General features: G+C 41.4%; 1 protein-coding gene across 5 annotated transcripts in view; it reads right to left on the reverse strand.

The window, feature by feature from the left end:
• Window positions 1–26,158, reverse strand: part of LOC134223649 (basement membrane-specific heparan sulfate proteoglycan core protein) — a 417,670-nt gene that overhangs the window by 17,218 nt on the left and 374,294 nt on the right. For all 5 annotated transcript variants that reach the window (XM_062702836.1, XM_062702835.1, XM_062702838.1 and 2 more), the window contains 11 exons: window positions 25,513–26,104; window positions 25,335–25,449; window positions 25,118–25,265; window positions 24,387–24,567; window positions 23,342–24,330; window positions 23,153–23,268; window positions 17,086–17,251; window positions 13,697–13,990; window positions 6,271–6,425; window positions 5,926–6,201; window positions 4,930–5,852 (listed from right to left, as the gene is read on the reverse strand). In XM_062702836.1, the coding sequence (XP_062558820.1) occupies window positions 4,930–5,852; window positions 5,926–6,201; window positions 6,271–6,425; window positions 13,697–13,990; window positions 17,086–17,251; window positions 23,153–23,268; window positions 23,342–24,330; window positions 24,387–24,567; window positions 25,118–25,265; window positions 25,335–25,449; window positions 25,513–26,104 (3,955 nt within the window). The remainder of the gene's footprint in view (window positions 1–4,929; window positions 5,853–5,925; window positions 6,202–6,270; window positions 6,426–13,696; window positions 13,991–17,085; window positions 17,252–23,152; window positions 23,269–23,341; window positions 24,331–24,386; window positions 24,568–25,117; window positions 25,266–25,334; window positions 25,450–25,512; window positions 26,105–26,158) is intronic.

Consider the following 26,158-nt stretch of genomic DNA (forward strand, 5'->3'; position numbering starts at 1 on the left):
GTTGCTGCAACCAAATAGATCTTAACTGTGCTACTAGGGAGGCTTCCAAGCGTCATGAAAGGAGGTTTCCAAGCCTCTTGAAAAGGGGCTTCCAAGCCTCTTGAAAAGGGGCTTCCAAGCCGCTTGAAAGGAGGCTTCCAAGCCTTTTGAAAGGTAGCTTACAAGCCTCTTGAAAGGAGGCTTCCAAGCCTCTTAAAAGGAGGCTTCCAAGCCTCTTGAAAGGAGCCTTTCAAGCCTCTTGAAAGGAGCCTTCCAAGCCTCTTGAAAGGAGCCTTCCAAGCCTCTTGAAAGGAGCCTTGCAAGCTTCTTGAAAGGAGCCTTCCAAGCCTCTTGAAAGGAGCCTTCCAAGCCTCTTGAAAGGAGCCTTCCAAGCCTCTTGAAAGGAGCCTTCCAAGCCTCTTGAAAGGAGGCTTCCAAGCCTTTTGAAAGGAAGCTTACAAGCCTCTTGAAAGGAGGCTTCCAAGCCTCTTGAAAGGAGGCTTCCAAGCTGTCGCGATCGGTTATCTAATGCAACCTCTTTTTTTCACCCAATACCGGCCGAATGCTGCTGCTGTTGTTGCTCGACACTTCAGCCAGCAGAGGGCGGTGCCACCCGCTTACCCGCTGCTGAAGTGGAGATGCTCCTGTTGCTGTTGCTCGACACTTCAGCAAGCAGAGGGTGGTGCCACCCGCTTACTTGCTGCTGAAGTGGAGATATCTTCCTTCAAGTGGTGCTCCTGGTTGTCCCCCTCGACGCTCCGGTAGACAGAGGGCGGTGCCACCCGCTTGCTTATCTACCGGAGCGGAGCTGCTGCTGCTGCTGCCGCCGCTGCCGTCAACGCTCAATTGCATCTGCCAAAAAACTCTTGAAAGGAGGCTTCCAAGCCTCTTGAAAGGTGGCTTCCAACCCTCTTGAAAGGTGGCTTCCAAGCCTCTTGAAAGGAGACTTCCAAGCCTCTTGAGAGGAGGCTTCTAAGCCTCTTGAAAGGAGAGTTCCAAGTCTCTTGAAAAGAGGCTTCCAAGCCTCTTGACAGGAGGCTTCCAAGCCTCTTGACAGAAGGCTTCCAAACCGCTTTAAAGGAGGATTCCAAGCATCTTGAAAGGAGGCTTCTGAACATCTTGCAAGGAGGCTTCTGAACGTCTTGAAAGAAGGCTTCTGAACATCTTGAAAGAAGGCTTCTGAAAATCTTGAGAGAACCAACCAATTAGCCTTGCGTGCAAAGGCGTACGATTGCCAATCCGGAGATGGCAAGTTTTCGGATAGGAAATATACCTTTTAAACGAAGGCTTCCAAACCTTTAGATTCTGGATTTTAGTTGAAAAGCATATACTCAAAATATTTTTCAACATTTCATTTAAATCAGGAAGATTGCACTGGAGATTTAAAAAATTTGCGCGTTGGACGTTTTGTCCGTTTTATTTTTTGTTCCGCAGCCTTTCATACACTGTGCTGGTTGAGGATTTGGCTTTGATTTACTAATCACCATGCATATTATGCACAAGACAAAATTATGATATATTAAATACACAATTATCAAAACTTTATCAATAAGTTTCAAATTGGAATTGTAATACGTCCGCCATTACGCATTTTTGTCCGAGGTACCCCCTAGGGCCAGCGAAGGTACCCCCAGGGGTACATGTACCTCAGGTTGAGAACCGCTGTGCTAGAAGCAATAATTTGAAAATTTCTCGTGCATGGGTGTAAAATGTGTGAAGCATTTTATTGTGAGGTGGATGTAATGAAAAAAAGAAAGCTAAGTAATGATCAACAGGAAAACAAAAAAAAAACGACGGGGAATGTTTTTCGTAAGAAAAAAAAATCTATCGGTTAAATGAGTGTAGTTCAAGAATCTGTTTGTAGCAGTTTGAAACTTTCATAGGAAATTTTCCGGAATGTGCACTTTAATTCTGCAGAATTTCCACGCATTTTTTTTTCCAAATTTCCACGGAAATTTACTCGGCATTGCTGCGGGAGTATTTTTGGATTTTTGAAGGAAATTCTTTGGATTTCCAAGGGAATCCTTCGGTGTTCCACGGGAAGTAATTCTTAGTTCAAATGGGAAAGCTTTTGAAGTTTCGACGGAAAGATGTATGAAATAAAAAATAAAAATATTGGTGTTTTTATGAAAATTCTCTGCAGTTTCAATGGGATGTCAATCGGGAAAAAAAAACTACAAAAAATACAAATAATAAATTATAGATCAGCGGCGTGACAGATTTTAAATGGCGGCGCACCGTTGCAAAAATGTCGGCGACAGCGGCGCATACCTTTACGTGCAATTCTATTGATTGGTTTTTCATCAGTGTATGTGGGTCACCCGTAAGAAGAGTATTGTTATTGTGTATCGAAATGATCACAATTCTGCGTGGTGGGATACCTGTTAATATTTCTTAAGCCCTTAGGAAGAAAAGTGTGCGTGGTAAGAAGCTCGTAAGAGGAAAAGGTGCATGGTGGAGCGCCCGCTTGCAAATGTAAAAGATTCCTCTTCTGCGCTGGTGGGACGCCCGCAAGAAGAAAATGCGCATGGTGGGACGCCTGTATGCACGGCTGATGAATCGAATGCAAGAGTTTCTTCTGCGTTGGTGGAAGAAGAATAGTGTAATTCTGCATCTAAATGATTTCAATTCTACGTGGTTGAACGCCAGCACGCATTATTAATGGTTCGAGTGTAAAATAAGAGTTTCGTCCCCTTCTCCTGCGTAGGTGAGCCACCAGCAAGACGAAAAATGTAATTGAGGTTTGCAATGATCACAATTTGCACGGTGAACGCCTGGAATAAGAATTTGTTCGAAGAGAGTAAAAAATAAGGAGCTGAAAATGTTATTTCTATTTCCAGGCAAGACGCACAAAATACAAGTGTGGGATACCGAAAGTGTCCCTGACGTTAAATATTGTGGATTTACTCGCTATCAAGATTTTCCCGATCACTTTTACGGCTACTCAGAGTAAGCGCAAAAAATCGAGGGGAAAGGCAATGTTAATGTCTTATAAAACTTAATTTTAATGATTACAAATATTAAGTCAAATGAAATCAATTCTTCAATATTACAGTAGCAGAACTTTATGAAATAATGAGGTATTTTTTTTCGCGGTTTTTTGGGGAGTTTTATTAAACATTTTATATCTCACGATCAGGTAATAAATATCATATACATCTAACTACCCCTCACCTACTGGGACACGTGCTCATTCTTTTGTCCGCCAAAAATGAAAATGCCAAAAAGCACGTGGTTGCCGGTAAACAAATATTGCTCTTTCACTCAGATTGCTGTATGGAATTTTTTTGACGTTTACTTTGTCTCGCTCAAACCAACAGCGAATACTCTAGCGACTACTTTAACGAACACTTGGTGGAACGGCTACTCTAACCGACCGTGTCCACCTAGCAAGTAAACGTACAATATAAACTTCTGGTAAAGGTTGTGTTGTTGTTGCTAACTGAGTGCTTTGGTAATGCTACTGGGAGCACTGCACGTAACACTCAACCCGTTACAAGCACACAGAGCTGGGCGTGTCTTGTCCATTCACTTACGAGAATTCGCGTAGCAAGGTTTTATGGCAGTGGAGCGGTTCTTACCGGCAATAAACGGGTTTCACATATGGCGATCCTGCCAGCTTTTTTCTTGAAAAGAGTTCAAAGAAAAGTTTAATATCTGGCTGGTTTGCGTTGTGGAAGAACCGCAACAGGCAAATGGCGCACTGACGGATTCCCTGTTCGATGTTATTGTTTTGCAAACGAGCCGCTTTAGGTCGTTGTCAGGAACAGGAACACAGTGCTGATTGTTTTGCTAAGGCAAATGACGCACTGACGGATTCCTTGTTCGATGTTGTTTTTCAGACGAACCGTTTTAGACCGTTGCGAAAATATCATATCGCGAAGAAAAGAAATACAGTGCTGATTGCTTTGCTAAGGCAAATGGCGCACTGGCAGCTTCTCTGCTTGATATTGTTGTTTTGCGCGAGCCGCTTTAGGTTGGTACACAAATGTCACATGGCAAAAAGGGAAATAATGCTGGTTATCCTACTAAAGCAAATGGGGCGCTGGCAAATTCCCTGTTTGCTTTTAGTTTTGATGGAGAATTTGTTTTTGTTAATAACGGTTAGAGAAGCACCGTGCTATATGGAATATGTGTGCTGCTAGGATTATAGTAAAGTATTTTATGCGTATAGTGATAAAAGAAAACCTTCCATTTTTTTTCTTTTCGGAGCAGAGGGAGGATGTAGGATACCGAAAGTGTCCCTGATGATAAATATAAACTTCTGGTAAAGGATGTGTTGTTGGTGCTGAGTGCTTTGGTAATGCTACTGGGAGCACTGCTCGTAACACTCAACCCGTTACAAGCACACAGAGTTTGGCGTCACTTGTCCATTCACTTACGATAATTTGCGTAGCAAGGTTGTATGGCAGTGGAGCGGTTCTTCCCGGCAATAAACATGTTTTACAACAAGTGTTTCTTGATAATTATCCCTCATAGAGAAGTTCAACCTTGCATCGGAGCCCTAGCCACATCCTTGTATTGTTTTTAGAATATCTACTCAGCCGGGATTAAGCTCTATCTAAAGCTATTTAGCTAAAAAAGGTGTTCAGTAACAGTTGTGTGTTCCTCTCCCTACCATTATTAACAGTTCCCATTATTAACAGTACCGTGTTACGGGACCAAATTCGCTTTGCTCACACGTAGACATGTGCAGGGACACGAACAGAACACACGAAGTGCCGTAATTGAAAAGTGGCAGCAGAACTGCGTTGAACACAAGAGAACGATGTGACAATGAGGGTACATCAACGAATTCACGAGAAGGATATTAGATTCCAGAAAACCATTTAGGTTTATAAAAAAACACTACCAAGAGCGGAGGTGAGTCACAGTGCTACACAGAGCAAGATATAGCTAATCAAGGATTATCAAAACAATGGTCAACATTTCATTGTCCACTTTACTCACTCGTAAGCTGCGTAGCTGCCATCTTTGAACGCCAACGTGTCATCAGCGTAATGTTCCGTGTACTGACATCGGTCACCAGTCTTGTGTATCGGACAGTAGCACTCTGCTCCGGATTCCGTTTCTTCACAGCGACCAATTCCGCAAGTGTCGGGTAAGCACCTTTGACCTTCGATACTACAATCCTTACCGGTGAAACCTTCCTGACACACGCAGGAGTATCCAACGGCAGATTGAGTCTCCAAGCATATTCCCGCATTCAAGCATGGATCATCAGCACACGATTCGCACGATGTCGTTCCTTCGTTCTGAATGGCCTCCTGGTGCAGCTGAATTTCACGTCCATTGATCACCAATCTACTTATGCAACCAACGAAACCTTCCTTGTGTTCCACAGCAGTTGAAGGAATGGCTCCAAAGTTCGGAACACCTCCAATGTACAAGTTGTCGTCCAAGTTCAACCCATGGAACTTCAGTCTTTCCGGGAATACAACCGGACTTTGATCATCAACCAGCATGAAACCGTTATTTCTTACGCGGTTCACCTTAACTGTGTGCCACTGTCCCATATGAATGGGTTTCTCCGGCTGGAGTGTAACCTGCTGTCCATTGAAATCGAACCTGAACTGTGGGAATCCATTTTTCAGGGAGAGGGAAATGTAGTCTCCTTTTGGTGGTCGTTGACCGTTGTGCAGGATAAGACCGTTTAGCTTCTCTGGTTTGAAGGAGATCTCGAAGTTAAATTTGGAGTAGGTGTTTTCGATTTTGTTGAACGCCATGTAACTTTTGGGAGATTGAGGGAAGAATGGAATAGCTCCGCTCACGATCAACGTGGTCAGCACATCCACGGTGTGACCATTGTGACGCGCTGTGCAAATGTAGGTACCCGCATCGGCAGCCTGGACATCTGTTAGCGTGAGAATTGGCTGATGGAAGATAGGATGTAGATTTTAAAAGATTGGGTTGTTTTCTGTGTTATACAGCAGTGGAAAAACTTACGATTGTAGTGTTCTGATCGGCGTTGAACGAGCCTCGATCGCGTGACCACTGGAACGAGGTTTGCAGGTAGTCAGTGTTGCATTGTAGTTTCACCGTTGAGCCACGACTGGCGTACTCCACTTTGGAGCTGCGCGAAGACTCCGGATGTCTACCCGGATTGACCTGCAGTTCAAAGTCTGAAATGTACTGGAGACCATCGTCGGTGCGGCAAACACAGGTATACTTTCCGGAATCGCCTTCGACGACATTCTGAATAATCAGTCTGTTGCCATCTTGCTGTAATTATGGAAAAGAGTCATTCATTGAAGAGAAAGTTTTATATTAATGAAAAGTTCGATTTCATACCCTAAAGTTGTAAGGCAATGGTGACCCGCCAACCTTTTCCCATGAGACCGGTACATGAGATCCTGCAGAAGAACTACAATCGACTACTACCGATTCACCAGGACTCAGGTACGATATAGTTGGATCCAACCGAAGGATGGGCAAAGATTGGGGAGCTAGGGGAGATAAACGGTAGATTAGAATCTGGCAAAGGTAATGAGCGAATTTCGTCCCAGAATATTTTTTTTATATGTTAGTCATACTACTGCAGATACATATTTTGTGTTGCTATCCCTCCATGGTACAATAACTATCCGGACATATATTTCATTTGTTAGTTCTATGGTGAAGCGGCAAAGGTGTAAAGTTGGTGATGTTAGTGTGAAGATTGAAATTTGATTGATGTATAGCGTTTATGATATGTGTGTATAGTGAGAATGTATGTAAAGTGGGGTATCTAAGCACAGTATGGTCTTAAATGGAAAAGCTGTTTAGTTAAACCTTGGAGCACATTAATAACAACTTAAAGTATAAGTTGAGATATCATTATTTATCTAATCGAAATTATCAAACAATCGCACACAAATGGAAGTTTCAAAACACATTTCTGTGTTGAGAAGAGCTATATTGTTAGCACAGGAGTCCTGAAAAAAAGATGTTAACACTTAATATTAATTAACAATTCAGATTTCATAAGCTAACGACTAGTAACTAACACACGCAGATGCCATTAAACGGGTTCAGACATTTTGAAGAAGTTCACACATAAAGCTCAACAGAAAAGCACAAAGTTGTAGGTTGGATTCATAATTTTGTGTAGTTGTTTGGTACAAAGAGGAAATATATAGGTGAATGGAAACAAAGAATACGAAGAAGTGTTTTCATCTCATCTAGGAAGAAATCAGAATGTACACTCGAAAGCAGTTAAGAGCATTTTTGGGTATTGATAAAAAAGTTAAATTTTGATTTATGAAAACAATATCGAAGTTTTACGTACCCTTGTATTTGATTTTTCTTATCGTTTGAACGATTGCTGTGAAGTGTTATTTGCTAGGTGAAGCCTGATTTTGTTCACGATTGCAGGGAACTTGACTATGATTTTGCCAAAGCATATGATGAACAAGTTTAGCTATCCTCTATCAAACTTATTTCGGACGTATTCTTCCTTGTTAACGGTAGAAAACGATAGAGAATGGGGGCCAATTCTGCAATCCACACCACCCATGGCGTATTCATATTGAAGAGTGCTACCAATGCATTTTTCGTTCATTTTGCGAGGTTTTCTATTGTACATTTTTTTTCTTTTCTGGATTATCATGGAAACCGCTTCATTATTGCTAACTATATACTGATTTTAAATAAAATAGTTGGTCTTACCGCAAAATTAGAAAAAATGGATATATATTCGAAGAAAGGTAAAGGCAAACCAATAATACCAACAATATAAACCAACAATGACAATACGATATCATTGGAATAAGGAAGACTGTGGTATGCTTATGTCATGAAGAGACGCAACATCATTGTAGCAGATCTCGGAGTTTGTTTAAGGACAATCCTCATGGAATCCAAATTTGCGTTTTCATGGGCACACTACACTAGTCAATATGGAACCAACGTGCAACTGTCATTTTTATTATTTCAGCTTTATGCAACTTTTAAATTTGGATTCCTTGAGGATTGTCCTCAATATAGCAGCGGAAGTTTAAAACGATTGAGGATGATTACAGAATGACACATCTTACCAAACCGGGTGAGATTACAATTCTGTTAAACTCTTCGTTGACGAATACCAGGATAGATGTTGCGAAAATATTGAACGAGAAACGATGCAGATGGTGCAAGACGTTGTTAGAGCCATAATGACAAATCTGAACATGTCCAGGTCAGCCATGCAGAGGTACATGGACAAGTAGACATTCCCTGATATATGCACGAGACAGCATTTGGTCTTGTCACTGAAACTTGGCAAGCCACCAGTCTAATAGATACTGTGGAGAAGCTACTGGAGAAGTTAATCCTGAACAGGCTGTCGCCGTACGTGGAGGAGGCGGGAGGATTGTCGAGCGAGCAATTCGGCTATCGGAGAGGACCGTCTACTCTGAGTGCCATTAAATCGATGGTTGAAAATGCGAGGTCGCCATTGAAAGCAAGCGGCGCGGTATCCGTTACGGCACAGTAATAACACTTGACATGCGGAATGCACTCAACAGTGCGTGCTGGATGAATATCGCGAACTTGTTGCTGCAGCTGGGAGTACCGGTGGGGCTGTACAAGATTCTGGGTAGCTTTCTTACTTAGAAATACTTTTAAAATCGAGTATTGATCTACAAGACAGAGGAAGGCTTGGCTAGCGCTTCCCTCATGGCGAGTGTCCCGACAGGAGTCAAATAAGTGGGATTCGCAGATGACGTAACCATGAATGTGTAAAGAGAGTCCATCGAGGAATTGATGGCAGCCTATTCGGTCAGTCTAGTTGAGAAATGGTTGCGCAGCAAGAAACTACAGTTTCTCCTTCTTCTTATTGGCATTACATCCCCACACTGGGACAGAGCCGCCTCGCAGCTTAGTGTTCATTAAGCACTTCCACAGTTATTAACTGCGAGGTTGCTAAGCCAGGTTACCATTTTTGCATTCGTATATCATGAGGCTAACACGATGATACTTTTATGCCCAGGGAAGTCGAGACAATTCCCAATCCGAAAATTGCCTAGACCGGCACCGGGAATCGAACCCAGCCACCCTCAGCATGGTCTTGCTTTGTAGCCGCGCGTCTTACCGCTCGGCTAAGGAGGGCCCAACTACAGTTTTTCGCATCATAAAACGGAGCTGATATTCGTCAACATCCGGAGATCGGTGCAGGAGGCGACAATTAGAGTCGGCGGCTGCGACATCACCTCTCAGAGATCTTTTAAACAATTGAGTGTGATGCTCGACAATAAGTTGAGCTTCAAAAGTCATGTCGACAACGCGCGGCAACTCTAGGGTGGCGCGGCAGGCTCTAGGGTGGGCTCCAGCAAACGTGGCGGTCTAAATACTGCGGTACGGAGGTCTGGTCTGGGTGTCGGCGTTGAGCGCAAACTGCAACACTCTAAAGCTGGAGAGTACTCATGTGCTCTAAGAGTCATCACCGCATATCGCACTGTATCTCGCGAGGCGGTATCTATACTCGCGGGAATGATGTATTGGTGGTGAAGGAAGACGAGGAGTGCTACGCTTTCAGGACACCGGTAATGCCCGAAGGAATATCAAGGGAGCAACGTTAGTATAAATGGCAGAGGGAGTGGGTCAACTCGACTAAGGGTAGGTGGACCCATCGCCTAGTCCCAAGTGTGTAGCAGACCGCATGGAGAGCCAAACTTTGGCTTGACCCAGTTCTTAACAGGCCACGGATGCTTCAGGTTCGGACATGCGACTTCCCCCCGCCTATCCGTAATGTCCAGACGTAACAGAATCGGCTCAGCACATCCTGTTCACATGTTCCTGGTTCGAAACGGAGAGGAGTGCGATGGTGGAGGCATGTGGAATGGATACTACGACCGAAAACATCGTCAGAAGAATGTGCCAAAAGGCAGATCAATGGAGTGCAGGTCGCAAAAGTGACGACAAAGGTAGCTGACATCTTACAACGAGGTTAGAGCAACACGTAACAGAAGCAGGCCAACATTGTATGTTAGGGTGGCTCAAATTAGTATGGGAAAAACTTTTTTCAATTTTTTTGTTGGGCCGCCCTCTTATCCGGTTCTATTTGAAGCCCTGATGTTCTGGGCAAAATTTCAGCCAAATCGGTCAACGTTTGGGCGGTGCTAAACTCGTTGGAAGTTTGAAAAATGTATGCAGAAACATCCAAAAACAGTGATTTGCAGTTGGACGGCACAACTTACGATCAAGAACCATGATACTCATTCAGTTATTGTAGAAATAAATACAAAATGTTATGCAGAAAACCGCGAGAAGATTAGAGTATGCCCGGCTAAATTATTAGCATTTCATTTTGAAGTGAAGTTTGAGCAAATTTCTTTTCTTTTACCTTTGAAAAGAAATAAATTCACCCCTACAACACTCCAGTAAAATGCTAATATCTTTGCCTAATAAACTCCAATCTTCTCGCGGTTTTCAGCATAACATTCTGTATTTATTTCTACAAAAACTGAATGAGTATCGTGGTTCTTGATCGTAAATTGTGCCGTCCAACTGCAAAACACTGTTTTTGGATGTTTCTGCACACATTTTTCAATATAAACTTTCAACGAGTTTAGCACCGCCCAAACGTTGACCGATTTGGCTGAAATTTTGTCCAGAGCATCAGGGCATCAAATAGAACCGGCCCATCAAAAAATTTGAAAAAGTGTTTTTTGAGCCACCCTATTGTATGTGTAGGTAATCACTTGTCCTAAGACGAGTTTATACCATCCCATTGAATTCCACCACTTAATTGTATCTTGACAGATACGTATTTCGACCTCAACAGTAAGGCCGTCTTCAGTGTCTCGTACTTGACTCGACTGGTAATGTAATAGCCTTCCACGGATGTGGGTCATCAATATCGAGGCGCTTTCGCTATAGGGGCACATCCCGTCAAGGTAGGATAAATCCGCCGCCAGGGACTGTCTGAGTAGCTTACGAGTACGTTGAGAGCAAAATGTATAAAAAAAACTTGGTGCTGAATGGCCGCATTTAAGGGCTCCAGCCCTTTGTGTGCTTACTGGCTCAAACAAGGGACAAGATCTCCGAAGTTAAACACAACATCAAAGATAGGTACCATCACCTTTTCCTCAGAAGTAATACTGTAACGTGGTCCTGGGGGAATTATGGTTGGGACCATAATGGTATGTCAGTGGGTATGGCTAGTCACGACTTCCCTATTCCCGATTCCCGCACTCCAGCACACTCCCGTGCTGTAGGTTGGCAACTACCATGTGCTGGATCAGTGCATTTTTTTTTTTCGGGATGAACCACTGCGTCCATTTCATTGAACTTTTGTAGTATACCCGTGTCATTTGTTTAGTGCATGTCTTTCTGCTCCATTTCTATTGAGAAGAAATGAAGTAGTCGTTTTTTATTCAGATATTTTCTCAAGCTTAATGTAAGGCCTCTTTAGATTAAGGTACCGCTATTTATACCCTTCCAGAAACGGCTTATACCAACTCTCAAAGGCGCGCCCCTCAATCAGTTTCGGCTCAACAATAAGTGGGATAATACTGATTTTGACCATGCATCGGTACTGCAGTTCAAACATATTTTTGCGTATTATTATGAGTTCCGGATTCGTTTTTGTACAGAGATCTGATTTCATTGCGTTTGGCATTTCTGAATCTCACCTTTACACAGAGCTCTAATCAGTCAGAGGGTTCAGCAGATCCACCAAAGTCGTATCCGCTTCTTTCCTAATTAATAAGCGCTCTTGAGCTTTGAGATTCATGTCATCGGCTTTAAAACCAGCCTAATATTGAGTTACGTTTTTATAATTTACTCCATTGACTCCATTCAAGAGAGGAAAAGATGGGTCATTTAAAAGCAAATTATAGTCGTTCCATACACTTCCGATCATCACTCATAAGTATTAACAAGAATAGTAAGAACTAGAGCACAGTGTGGTAGATCTTACTCCGTAATGCACCACGAAAAAGTGTCTACCCAGCATTACAGACTCCGGTAACTGCTTGGCTAATTGTTTCACCCCAGGCTATTCATCCCCTCGGCACGGGTCGCCTGACACCTTGGGATTCGGGGTTAGGGACGTCATATTAGATCATACTAATGAACTAGGGAATCTGAAAAAAAAGGATGGATTTTCCACACAAACTTCTGGTGAAACATTAAGGCATATATAGCATTCCCTTTTGTAAAACCAATTATCATGAACATCAGGAGAAATGGAACGACTGAAAAAACGGTAATTATCCAAGCGATGCAGATAGGATCAAGGCGCCAGTGGGGAGGTGATATGCGTAGTTCAGGGACAGTCCCTTTGAAACGCACAGAGGGATGTGGAAACGTGATGGTTTTTCGTGCATGCTGCTCAACATCTCTTTGAAGGCGATAATACGAAGGGCAGGGTGTATCGTTTTCATGAAGTCCTTTTCGTTATTTGGTTTCATCAATATCCTGGCACGTGAATTTGAGAAGATGGAGGACGCATACATCAGAATAGAGAGGGAAGCCAAAGGGATCGAGGTAGTCATCAGTTAGTACAATATTGGAAGAGGCTCAGGAGAAGACAACGTGAGCCACCCACCACGAGTTTGTATCGGTGCTGACAAAATCGAGGTGGTTGAATAATTCGTTTTTATTTGGCTCACTGGTGACCACCGTAAACGATACCAGCAGAAAAATTTGGAGACGCATCGTGGCTGGTAATCGCACAGACTCCCCAAGAATAGAATTTGCCGCCGTAAAAAAACTGACTATCTACTAAACGCGCATTAGACCGGTAGTCCTCTACGGTCACAAGATTTGGACGATGCTTGTAGAGGACCAACACGTCTTGAAGTTTACCAAGGGAAAGTGTTGCATACCATCTATGGTGGGGTGCAGATAGTGGATGGTACGTGGTGCAGGCGAATGAATCACAAGTTTCATCAGCTGTTGGGAGAACCATCCATCGTTCATACCTCGACTATCGAATGACTACGGTGGGCCGGTTCATAACCTTTCTTAGTTTTAACTTCTGCTACTTAAAAACGAATACCCTATGATCAGCGATATTGAAAAAATCTATCCCTTACAACTTTCATCGAGTAAAGTACGAAGCACTGAAGTTGACCCTATTGTTGACGTCGAAATACGTATCAGTAAAAGACAATCAAGTGGTGGAATTAAATGGTAAAGTATTAATCCTTCTTATGGCAAGGGTAGACATCCCACTTAAACAGAACTAAATCATTTTTCTAAGCAACATGATAGCATGGAAGCATATATTAATCTGAGAATGAAGTCGAATAAAAAGGGACTTAGATGTTCAGAATGTGGCATAATAAAAAAACAGATAAAATGTTCTAAATTATTTGTACAAGTTCATGTTCTACCAATTATTAGATTTTGCCGTTTCAGTATACCTGATATGGAACGAAAAATGCATTCGATAGAGCGCTGTGCTGTATGTGTTTGATTGGACTAATACAGTGAATTATCCACATTTCAACTAAACGAGTACAATCCTAGGATGAATACAACACACTAAAACAAGTTCTAAAACATACATTACAGTTGTTCTCGCAAATTGAGGCGTCCTCTATGCCAATAGTGTGTTTTAACCAAAGAGCGGCATCGCATTCTGTGCAATTTGGCAGCGCAGCGGATAGTGGGTTTTTGGGTTTGAGCTTTTGTCAGGCTGGCACAATTTGCTAGAATTTTTGTTTGTCTGTGGGTAATCTAAGCGAGTTTGGTTTTAAGTACGGAGTATTTGAGTAAAATAGATCTTAGGTGCTAAGCATTGAAAACAAACCGAAAAATTGAGTTGCAGGTCGCGTCAGAGGAGAATCCATAGCTGAGGTTTGGTATCCGGGTAACCGCTGGCGGATCGATTGACGTTGTCCGCGTGGGTTATGTTCCGGAATTACGTAAACGAGCTTTCCGCGTCGCATGACGCGACAATTGCGCTCGTCGAAGAAGTCGGCACAGTTCGGAATGCCGTCGCAGATCCAGGACGGGTTGCAGCTCTTGGTTACTACAGTGGGCGTCCCGCAGATGTATTCAGTGAATGTGCACTCAACGCTAATCAGCCGGGTTGCTTCGGGACCTTTGGTTAGATGGCATGATGGACGTCGATTCGAGTGAACCGTTTAGAGCACGCATGGTATTGAAGTAATTTAAGCGGGCGATTTCAGATTGATATTTTCAAGTAGATTTATAACATTGTGGGATCAAAAATGAAAAATGTCAGTTTGATAAAAAAGGGAATAATGTGTGCGTTTTTCATAGCAGTTCTTTTTTTTAATATTTAAGATAGATTACCGTTTTACAATTTCCTTGAGTTATAACTTGTATGGTACAATTAAGCGCCTGACAAGTTAGTCCAATAACAGTATACAATCAACATATCCCATAGATTGCTTTCAAAATATATAGTTTTATACTATTTTTTATGTTATTTATCTCTCTCTTTTTTCGTTTCAATTTCTTGTTTATAATATTTTTATTTTCTGTTTTTATTTATTCATTTTTTCAATGTCTTATATTTTTTCTTTTTTATTTTTTGAATTAAAAACAATCAAAGTATGATTTTATTTGATTTCAAACGACTTCTTTATTTATGAAAAAATCTCAAAGTAGTTGAGCTCAGAGCTGTGAGGTGCCTAGGCCATAGTAAGAAGTCCCATATCGCGTTATACAAGGGTCTGGCATGACGAACCTCTTTTTTATTTTTTAACAAAACCAACCGCCAATCATTTTCCTATATATTTAGTAGATTTTTCCCATATAAACTTCATGCTCGTTGAGCAATGAGCATCCACTTAGACTAGACGGATCTGTTTGAAATTTTTACAGTAGCTTTTGGCTGCGGCGTGCTACGATAGATGACAACAGAATGGAAAAGGCAGATTTTCAAGGCGGCAAGAAGTAATCTGAATTACAAAATTAAGCTTAGTAAAAGAGCTGGCTTTAAAGACTCATGCAGGATGGAAAATTATTCTGGGGAATTCATATAGGGTTGTGATGGTTAGGACCAAAAGCTCACCTACTGATGAATCTCCGGAAATGATGTGGTTCCATGCCCACGATTCGAAGTTGAGAGAAATTCAGTCTTGCTACTTGTTAGCGGCATGGATTCAACTCCAGACAACCTCACAGAGAAGATGTGTCGGGACGTGAACATTTGGAATGCTGTGAACAAAGAAAATAAACCGAACATGTCGAAGTAGCAGCGATGGTGGCGTATTGAGCAACAACAGCTGTAGTAGGGATTTGGACTAGAGTCAAGGGTTTTGGTTTTAGGAGGGGAGAGGGTAGGATCAGTTAAGAGTGTTAAGACTTTCCATTCCAACAAAACCTTAGGTTAAGGATTTTTTATATTGTTTTCCGTAAAACATCATACAAATTGCATGGAAGTTCAAAATATTACTAATTTTCTCTGAATTTTCACATTTTTTCGCAAAGCTCTAGACCCACAGCATTTTTAGCCGTAGTCAACTTGATTTTGACCAAAATGTCACTTACATCCCTTTGCTTTTAACCCCCTTGATTATTTATGGATACTTTGCAATTTTTATTATGCGCAAAAGTGTTTCTCTATTTTTTTTATATTTTTTCCACCTAAAAGGATGGTCTCAAAATCTCCGATTCTCCCCTCCCCATACGTCTGTTGCAGACGGTCCTATGGTGATTGAAACTTTAAAAAATATTTCTATAGTCAAAAAAACACATTTATAATTAAAAGTGCAAAAAGGGGCATAAAAAATTTGCATTATATTGAGGTGAAAGTTACCTTACACTGACTTATCATATCGATTGGGAATGTTTCGCATGTATACTGTTATTGGATATAATAATTTAATAACGGTGCTCCAGACAGTTTTTTTCTGTATTCGAATGAAATCTATAAATATTAGATACTATACCAACAACCAATCAAACCATGCTTTCACGGAAAAAAATCCGCTACAATCGGTTAATTTCATGAGTTCTTTTCCGTTCAGACCAAGCTACATCGATTGTTTTTGGCAGGGGGGTAAACGATTGATTACTGAGTATGCGGCCAAAGGTCAGTCAATTATTTATGATGTACAGGCTAAAGAGGGTTTTTTTTTGGTAAAATGATGGATTAAAATATGATGATCAGGGTTTCGTTTAGCTGTAAATGATTTATTTCCGGTTGGCTTCATTTTCCGATATTATAAACTACGATTGGTGCTATGCTTGCCATCTAGAACATACTGACAGTTAATGTTTCACTATCTTTAGATAACACAATCTACGAGTACACTAAACTATCTACCAGAAATTGCAACAGAATGTATTTGAGCTGGTCTCCCAGCTTTCATTAATCACGTTTTGAACTTAAAAAGAAGCGTGAAAATAAGGTGTTAGTTTTGGAAGATTCCAAGATTAGAAATCACTAAGAAGGTTAAATGGTTGAAGGTAACTAAGGAAGAGAAAGATACGTTTTTTTGCATCCGTGTTAATGTATTCCCTGTATTGACTTATGTTAGAAGAATTATTTATAGATATGGGTATTAGTTTGGTATTATTGAAATGGATACATCTGTTTATATAATTTTGATCGTTAAAATTATATCTCGTTAAAATATTGATGACACATATATCAATACTGAATTCCAATTCTATAATGAATCTATCTTTCTCTATCTTTTTTTTCTTCAAATTATCTTAAATTTGAGAAGTTTCATTTCAACTTGTCAACACTAAACTTTTTGAACTGGAGGGAAACTATTTACAAAACTCTCGAAAATGAATTGCAATGCCCAAACTCTTTCAGTCTTCTTACAGGAAAATTCGAGTGACCAGAGTCTTTCACTTAGCTGTGACTACTTATAAGTGCTAAGTTCTGGCAGTACATGATGAAATTGTTTTACAGGCAGTGAAGCTTTTTCACTTATGTATTCAACTGGCAGTGCTATGAGTAAAAGCTTGCGGTGTGGGCATTGAATTCCATCGTAATATTTACTTTCCAAGAAAGATAGAGATAAGCTAAGACACGCGAGTATTTATCCATTCGTATTTGCTAAAAAGGTCAGTTCCTGGCTTTACTATGACTCTTCAATTTTCACCGAATGTCGTGCACGGGGTGCGGTCAATAATATTTCCCGTTCCATATCCTCCACCTATCATCATGACGAGAAACTTGTTGTCGGCGATTCCGATTGTTATACTTACCCTTGACGACCAAATCTACATAGTTGATCGCAACCGAACCGTTCGGGAAAGTCATGCGACACTCGTACCGGCCAGCGTCTTTGTCTTGGATTCCATGAAGTTCCAGAATCCGCTCTCCAATTACCACGTTGTATGGCAGTGGACCGTCCGAGCGGCTCCAGTGGTACTGGAAATATAAAATATGGTGTCAAATCTTACATGCTGACAGATTCTCCTCTAGTTCTAATAAAGAACTGGAGTATGGTAGAGTAATTTTAGTAGGAGGAAGGGCCGTTTGGCCGAATGCCATTTGGCCGAAGGTTGTTTGGCCGAATATACCATTTGGCCGAACAGACCATCAAAAACAAATATTGACTACCGTTCCACTCACTCCGTGCTTTTCCCCCTTTTTATAGTGACAAGTGAGAAATGAGGAATAAGAATTGAGACGTCTCTTTTCTCACTCCTAATTTCACATTACTCACTGTGAAAAACGAGTAACGCGAAGTGGGTAGTGGGACGTCTCACTACTCACTTCATGCTACTCACTTTTTACAGCGAGAAATGAGAAATGAGGATAGAAAAGTGAGACGTCTTACTTTTCACTTCCTATTTTTCACTTCTCATTTTTCACTTCTCACTGTGAAAAGTGAGTAGTGCGACGTCTAACTATTCATTTCGCGCTTTTCACAGTGAGGAGTGAATAACGAATGAGAATGGAGACGTCTCTGTTCTCACTTCTCTAATGAACTATTCGGCCAAATGTCCTATTCGGCTAAATTTCCTACTCCGCCAAATGTCCTATTCAGCCAAATGTCTTTTTCGGCCAAATTACCCTTTCGACCAAACGACCCTTTCGGCCAAATGTCCTAATAGGCCAGATTTCCTATTCGGCCAAATGACCTATTCGGCCGGATGACCCTTTCGGCCAAATGAATTTCGACCAGATGGGTTTCGGCCTAATGGTTTGTTCGGCTAAATGACTTTCGGCCGAATGGGTTTCGACCAAACGACCCTTCCCCATATTTTACTGCATTTTTTTGTTAGTTTGGGCATAGCCTTTTGAATTTTTGAAATATTTAGGTACGTTGTCACCAAAAAAACATTTTTTTACGATAAAAGACCCACATAGATCTGACTACAACATTAAACTGAGGGACAAGTCAAGAAAATCAAGACTAATTGTGTTTGTTTACGAATGCAGTGACGATTCTCAGTACCAGTCACATGACTGAACCTATGAAAAGAAAACTGAGTAAGGGAACGTCCACAAATTACGTAACAATTCAAGGGACACGGAAAGGGGGGTTGAGTGAAGTGTGCCGATACTTAAAAAAATTTCAGAAGCTTCATACAAAAAGTGTGTGGGGGACGGGGGTTGAAAAAGTCCAATTTTTGCGTTACGTAATTAATGGACCTCCCCTATATCATTCAATGATAATCATGTGACGTTTGTCAAAATTCGTACCGAAGTGGCTTCGTGGAGGTAAATATTTCTAACATTTGAAAAAGGGCCTTCCAGTTCCATCCAAACCTTCTTCTTCTTCTTCTTCTTATTGACATTACATTCCCCACTGGGATATTGCCGCCTCGCGCTCAGTGTTTATTCAGCACTTTCACAGTTATTAAACGCGAGGTTTTTCAGCCACGTTACCATTTTTGCATTCGTTTATCATGAGACTAACACGATGATACTTTTTTGTCCAGGGAAGTCGAGACAATTTCCAAACCGAAAATTTTCCTCGACCGGCACCGGGAATCGAACCCAGCCACCTTCAGCATGGTCTTGCTTTATAGTCGCGCATCTTACCGCTAGGCTAAGGAGGGCCCTATACAAACCTATATACATACAAAGACAAAGAACTGGAAAGTAGAAAAATGATATTGTTCAGCATCTGTTTCACTGGTTTCCCGTGCGAAAATATCGATATTTAGATTACATATACTAGATTACTTTTCGAGGAAATTATTTTGTTCAAGAAACCGAGCGTTGCAATGCTTTAAGCTTGAAAGTATATGTTACGTAATTAATGGATCTTCCCAAAGGAAAAAAACGGTTGGCCATGCAACGTAATTCCTCATATATGTTTAGCCGCATTAACAAGATGTGCGTGCATAGCAGGGGAGCCAATGTCAATCTTTCAGCTGGGGGAAAGACTACGAAAGATAACGTTAAGGCTCCCCCAGACCTAAGCGATTTCATCGCCGCGATTCTATCGTTGGGTCGCTGCAGGCAATGTTCTATTTACGCTTCCATACCAACGGCGACAGAATCGCTGTCGCCAAGCGATAGAATCGCGTCGCGACTGTCGCGTCGCGTGTGTTTGGGGGAACCTTTAATTACGCAGCGGCAGAAAGGAGATGCATTTGAATCATTTGTTTGAGAAACTGCATAAGTCCATTTTACACTATTTCGAGAAAACAACAAAAAACTGTTTTTTGAACAAATTTGCACCGAATCTTTCATTTTCTTCGATACAGATCAATAGTTTTTGGCAAATCTCAACAGCCTGGGGCATTTTCAGTTCAAAAAATCTAGGCAGTACTCCACAATTGCTCTTCAAAGTACGTGGACTTATGTAGTTTCTCAAACAAACGAAAAAAATTTCATACTTTCCTGAACAAAAATTTTTTTTTCTTTTTTTTTGCCAGAATACGTATTTTTGGCCAAAAATATTACACATGCAGTTTCTCAAACAAACGGTTCATTTCTTCTCGAGTCACAGGCGATTGAGGCTAATCTGTTATATTTATATTTGTATCTCTACAGTAGAACCCCGCTCATTTGACACATTTAACTCGACACTTTTTAATTGGTCTGGTAATTCGGCACTCGTTGATTCAAAAAAGTTTTGGAGCACGTGCTTAGTTGTCACATTTCGCAAAAAGAAAAAGGAAAGAAAGAGGAAGGAATAATGAAGAAGGGTGGAGGAAGAAGAAGTAAAAGGCCACCAGAATATCACTATCTGGTTGTCCTCATTGTATTTGAAGTATGTCATATAATAATAATATAATTATTTTGTATGTATGTAATAGTATAAGTTACGATTATTAGGGCTAAATTGAGCCTTTTGGTCATGAACAAATAAATAAATGAATAAATAAATAAATAAAAAGGGGAGAACGAAGAAAGAAGACGGAAGAGGGAAAAAGGAAGAAGACGAAAGAAGAAGGGAGAAAAGGAAAAAAAGGAAGAAGAAAGAGGGAAAAAGCAAACGCACAGATGGGAATAACAACAGTCGTCTCACTTGAGACGTGTCGAAATCGACAATTCTCGAGTCATACGGGACGAAGTACAACCACAATTATATAATTGCTATTTCTGCCACATATTAAAATTATCATGGGTTTAATCCCAGGCCCGTCGCCTTGAGGCCCTCCTTGATTTAGCCGACATGTTTGAGTTCATGTAGGATTTAAAAGACATCCTTCGGTGCTTTCTGGCAAAGCACCTGTTTAGGAGGGGCACTTACATGCACATCGAATATTCAAAAAGTTGTTTCAAGGCATCGTAAATACAACACTTTATGAATTGTAACTACCGCCAGACTTCTTTTACTAAATCAGTAACTCCTTTTGAAATGCTAGAAAATAAACTTTGTCCTGAATCCCTGTTGAAATATTAATCTACAAGCGTGGAAGTGTGCTTCACCCGATATTTCAAATTGTAAATCTGGCCGCCCTAAAGAGCTTGAGCTTGATTGACTGCTCGTAGTTGCTACTCCATTATGACCAGATCAGCTGTTCTTGCACAGGGAACCAACAGATGTTTGCTTGGGACTAGCATACATCTTCAATGTACAAGTACTGGTGATCTCATTTGTTAGGTCATACTGGCGCCTGCCACGTCAGAATGCAAGTAAATGTAGGGAAGGGGGAAGAAATGATGATGCAATCACTTGCCCACTGCAAGCCGAATATACCTCTGCACTTGCCAGGAGTTCATGTGGAATTTGTTGGAATTTCTGGGTTAGGTTGGAGAGGCAGAGGTCCGACTTGGTTAACAGCTGCCAATATGATAGATAGGAGAAGGTAACTGATGGAATTTCTAATTGGAAGTAGGAAACGAGCTCTATAGTTCATTTCCAATTCTAGCAGATTACTGCAAAAATGCTCAAGTTGAAGGTATAGGAATAGTAATGGAAACGGTATGGAAGTCCATTTCCAGTTCTAGCGATTGCTAGAACATGAGAAATAAAGAGAAAGATACAAAGTAGGATAATGGAACGGACCTGGGATTGAACCCACGACCTCCTGCGTATGAGGCAGAAGCAGTAGCCATGTGACTACCAAGCCCGCTTCGTGTAAATCTGGCCGCCCTGAAGAGTAAAAAACTAAAAAACATTATTGTCGAATTTCTACACACTGAAATAATGGCATAATGTTGTTTAGCTTCTAGTGAACTTTGATCAGTACGAAAAAAACTAAAATTTAGGTCTGAAAAAAATATTGCTAATTCATATAGATATGCCTTAAAATCACAACTCATTCACTTCTAGAGAGCGTTATTAAGGATGGCGAATTTTTGATAGAGAGTACAATAATATCGCTTGACTCAATGTGAATGCACTGGAACCTTTGCTGAGCTGAAGCAATTTAACTGTAGCAGTGACAGCAGCATCTTTGACATTAACAGTCATCGAACCTTACACAGCTACGAAACTTATGGGTACCTTCGCAAACGCCGAATTGGCCACAGTTGAGCATTGTGGCCCCAATTTTAATGGAATCAAAGGATGACAAGCAAAATGCATGCACGAAACATATGTTGTTTTCTTGGATATCCCTGGTGCACCATGTTCAAAGCAGGAGCTCTTTTGATAGTGGAGGAACTAAAGCGGTGAGCACGTTCCAATTATTTACTTTTAACTTTGTTTATTTCATTGTTCCATAATCATAAAAAAATATTAAAAAAATACCACTAAATACGTACAGGGCATCGATTGCTGCTATTGCCGCGGATATTGTGAGAGTCCCAGGTATTCAGCAACGGTGGCTCTTCTTGACCTTCTATTCCCTGAGTAGATAGTACGAATAAGGGCGTCCTTGTGAAGTTTTGCTGTACCTGTTATGAACAACTAGTACATCCCATTCCCTACACTTTCTGAGAAACTTTTATTTCTTCATGAGTGAATCCTTTTTGTAGTACTAGTCTTTGTAACAAAAAGGGCACCATTACGGAGCATGAGATCTGATCAAATTATTCGTAGTACTACTTGACCAACACCCCCAGCTGGGTGAGGGATAGAGGATGACACACACACACATCCCAAATCTCCCATCAAATCCAACGAAACCCCTCCGACGATCACATCCACCAACTTTTCGTTCAACAAACGTAACGACTTAAGATGAATCAAAAAAATCCAACAATCGACTGGCTACACGCGTGGCGTAACATTGCAGTCAAATAACTGTCATCATTCCCAACTTGTACCTGCTTCCGCAGGTACGTACAACACAAACGAAACGAGTGGTGATCATACGAATGTTTATCAATAACATCAATTTTGGTATTATGGGTAACGATGTTGTTGATGTTAGATCATTGATCTTTTATATGAACTTTTTTTTTAATGTGAAATCTTTCAACCTGTAAGTGAACAGACGAATAAATTGAATTTTAAACCACAAAAAATAAAAAATCACCTACCCTGGCATTACTTAAGTACCTAGGTACTTAAAGCCTGTCCACGTTAAATTTCGGACACTGAGATAATGTCCAAATGTTTTTCAGCCATTTTGTCAATTTGGACGAAGATGAAAACGTGATAAATGCATTACATAAAGCGGATAGATTCAGCTATGCAAAAATTGATCTTCTCTGCGGTTTGTGAAAATTTTAAAAAATTGCATTTGAAGAAGGGTGTCCGAAATTTAACGTGGACAGGCTTTAAGTACCCTAAAATCCTTTCCTTTCCTACTGTTTTATTGTATTCCCTAACCTCGACTAAACCGCGAGTCTTTCGGTTCCCCAAAACTAACACTATGTAAGTATCAAGAAATGTATTGTTAGACCTGATTTTGGCTCCGAAACGCTTCACAGCAAACGAGCCTTCTAAATAAAGGAAAGATAAAAAAAACCTACCCTGGCATCCACATAATAGTGATCCGGATGAAGCTTGCAGTCAAGCGATACTGACGACCCTCTGCTTACTTCGTGAATACGTCCATGTCGTGGAATTTCGGGTACTACTTCGTTTCCTGGAATAGATTAAGCATTATATAATCGAAGTACTATTTGCTGTCTATCGCGGAGTTCTATTTGACTTCTTACTATTCACAATGACCTCTGCTGCCTTGGTGACATTTCCGTACAGATTGGCGGCCGAACAATAGTACCGCCCTGCGTCATCTTGGGTAATTTGTGTGAACTGTAGGTACTGCCCGCTGACTCGTATCCGGTTCGGTAGATGCTGACCGCCCTCTCCGTGCCACCGTACATGTAAAGGTTGGGCGCCAGTGGCGTTGCAGAAGATGATCACTGTTTCTCCGGTTCGTACCACCATCGGCATCACTGGGCTGAAGCTGATACGCGGCGGTTCAATGATCTTGAGCACAATTTGCACAATGGTGGTAGGAGTCGGAGCAATATCATATGCAATGCAGTCGTACATTCCAGCAGCATCATGACCAGTGTTTTCGATGATCAGGTGACCGTCTCGAAGCAGCGAATCGGCTGGTAAGCGCCTTCCATCAGTTCGTCGCCATTCAGTGCGAGATCCCCTGGAGGCCTCGCTACACACCAGCTCTGACCGTTCACCAAGGATGGCTTTGTAGGTATGCTGCTGTGGGCGACCAGTATGCACAGGATAAGTGGGGTACGGTGGATGTGTATATGAATCATTATCATTATCATGAGGTCCTAGGTCTCCTCTTTTCTCTTGGACTTGGACTACAATGAAGCGAGAATCTGTTCCAGCCGTGCTGGTTGCTACACACTCATATGTTCCAGAATGTTTGATTTCTGCTCGGAATATGCGGATGTTGGCCGATCCAAGGCCTTCGTGAATTGATAAGAGCCTATTATCTAGTTCATGATGTTGCGGTGGTTTGATCTGCACCGTTGGTTCTGGTTTACCTCTAGCAGTGCATTGTATGTCCAACTCGTCACCCTCGTACAGTTTGTGCACTTCTGTGTCAGGCAAAATTGTGGCCACTGGGGCCAGTTGAACGTCAACCGACGCTGTTAGAGATGTAGAGCCAGCGGTATTTTCAGCTCTACACTCATACTCGCCGCCATCCTCAAAAGTAACCTCACGCAACCTAATAATTGGATTGCATCATTTCTAATAAGTTTGGTTACTGAATTGGCTACTTACGTTATCACGCCCGGGTAGTCTTGCGTCACTCTAGTAGATAGAGGTCGTCGATCTCGACGGACCCAGGTAAGCGTTGGATATGGCACACCGGCAGTGGCTCGGCATGATAATCGAATGGATTCGCCGACCTTTATGACCTGCGGTTCGGTTGGGTAGAGTTCCAGAACCGGAGCTTCACGACCTTCGAGAAAAGAGATTGTAGGTTTAGTTTTGTGATCATGAAGGAGTAGTTAATAGATATCGATTAATCCAGGTTGAGAATTTTTAACAAGTTCATTGTTCATTGCGTTCTCTTGTGTACAGTGAATTTTGTCTTAACGAGTAACAAAATCAGCGTAAAAACGACACAAGTGGAAAACGGTGGGTTTCAAAAAAGGGGAACAAATTTGTGCAAAGACGCTTGCGTTTAGAAAAAAACATTTAAAAACCGACCCCGGATTGCCCCGAAAATCTTGCTTATTCATATTCAACTGGATGGTCTTAGCACACTATATAATTTTCACAAATTTTCTCATAAGAGTCGCCTGAATAACCATACGAACAGATTGTGTAGCACTCGAAGAAACTATGTGGTCGCTATATGTGTCGGTTTAATGTAAATAATATTGAGTACAATGAAATTGTTTCAAGTATTTACCATTATCGTCAATTACTAGGAGGCGTACAAGGAAAATTTATATATTTAATGATAATCTACTGATAAAAAAGTGATATTAATACTCAATACTTACGATCAATGTCCACAACCGTGTATGATCGATCCATGCCTTCACTGTTTTCGGCAACACAAATGTATACTCCACGGTTAGATGGTTGGGCATTCAAAATTCTCAGAGTATTGCCGTTTTGTTGCACGTTCGGAGCAAATGGATTACCACTCTGTTTGAACATATGTAGAACAATTAAAAAAGTTGTCATAACCTTTTTGTTTTATTTTTGTAAGCTCACCAAGGTCCATTTGATTGTAGGATGAGGATTGCCACTTGCTTCGCAAGTTATCGTGTAGTCGGTTCCTTGCGTAATCTCATGCTTGTTTTCCAAGGGTTTCACTTGAGGAACGGTTCTGAAAAAAAGATTGACAATCGTAAAACTAATTCGATTAAAACTATCATATGACCGCTCATACAAATCTGGTCGCATTGGGGAAACCATAACATCAACGAAGGATGTTCTTTCTCGGCCACTCGGGAAGGTTGCAGTACAAGTATATCGACCCGAATTATCGATTGTGGCATGATCGATGATAAGCAGTTCATCCTGAACATAACTGTTTAGTGGGAGGCTAGGTTCTCCGGCCTTGGACCATTTAACCGAACCCTTTGGTTGGCAAACACAGGTAAGCGTAATTTGTTCACCAGATCGACCTTCATAATTGCCCGGATTGATCTGAACTGTTTCATATGTGATGTCTCCCCCTGGTGGTGGTCTGGGGTCGCGAGATTGGACGTAGACCTGCAAGATCCTGTCGGATTCGCCAATGTCGTTTCGCGCCGAACAGCGATACGTGCCCTCGTCAGACTTGCGGAGCGAATTAAAGCGAAGCAATCCATACTCAATGATAACATTGGCGGAAAGTGGATGGCCATCCATCCGTTCCCAAGTTACCACAGGCGTCGGGAATCCGGTGGCTGTGCATGTTACATCAGCGGGTCGATATTCTTCTGAATTGACATAATCCGGCGAGATGGTTACTTCAGGCTTACGTTGAGGTGAGCCACCTGAATGAAAATGATCACAGAATTAGCGAAATATCAATATGATAGCACCAGTGA

The sequence above is a fragment of the Armigeres subalbatus genome, chromosome 3 (assembly GCF_024139115.2).
Source record: "Armigeres subalbatus isolate Guangzhou_Male chromosome 3, GZ_Asu_2, whole genome shotgun sequence".
Classification (NCBI taxonomy): domain Eukaryota; kingdom Metazoa; phylum Arthropoda; class Insecta; order Diptera; family Culicidae; genus Armigeres; species Armigeres subalbatus.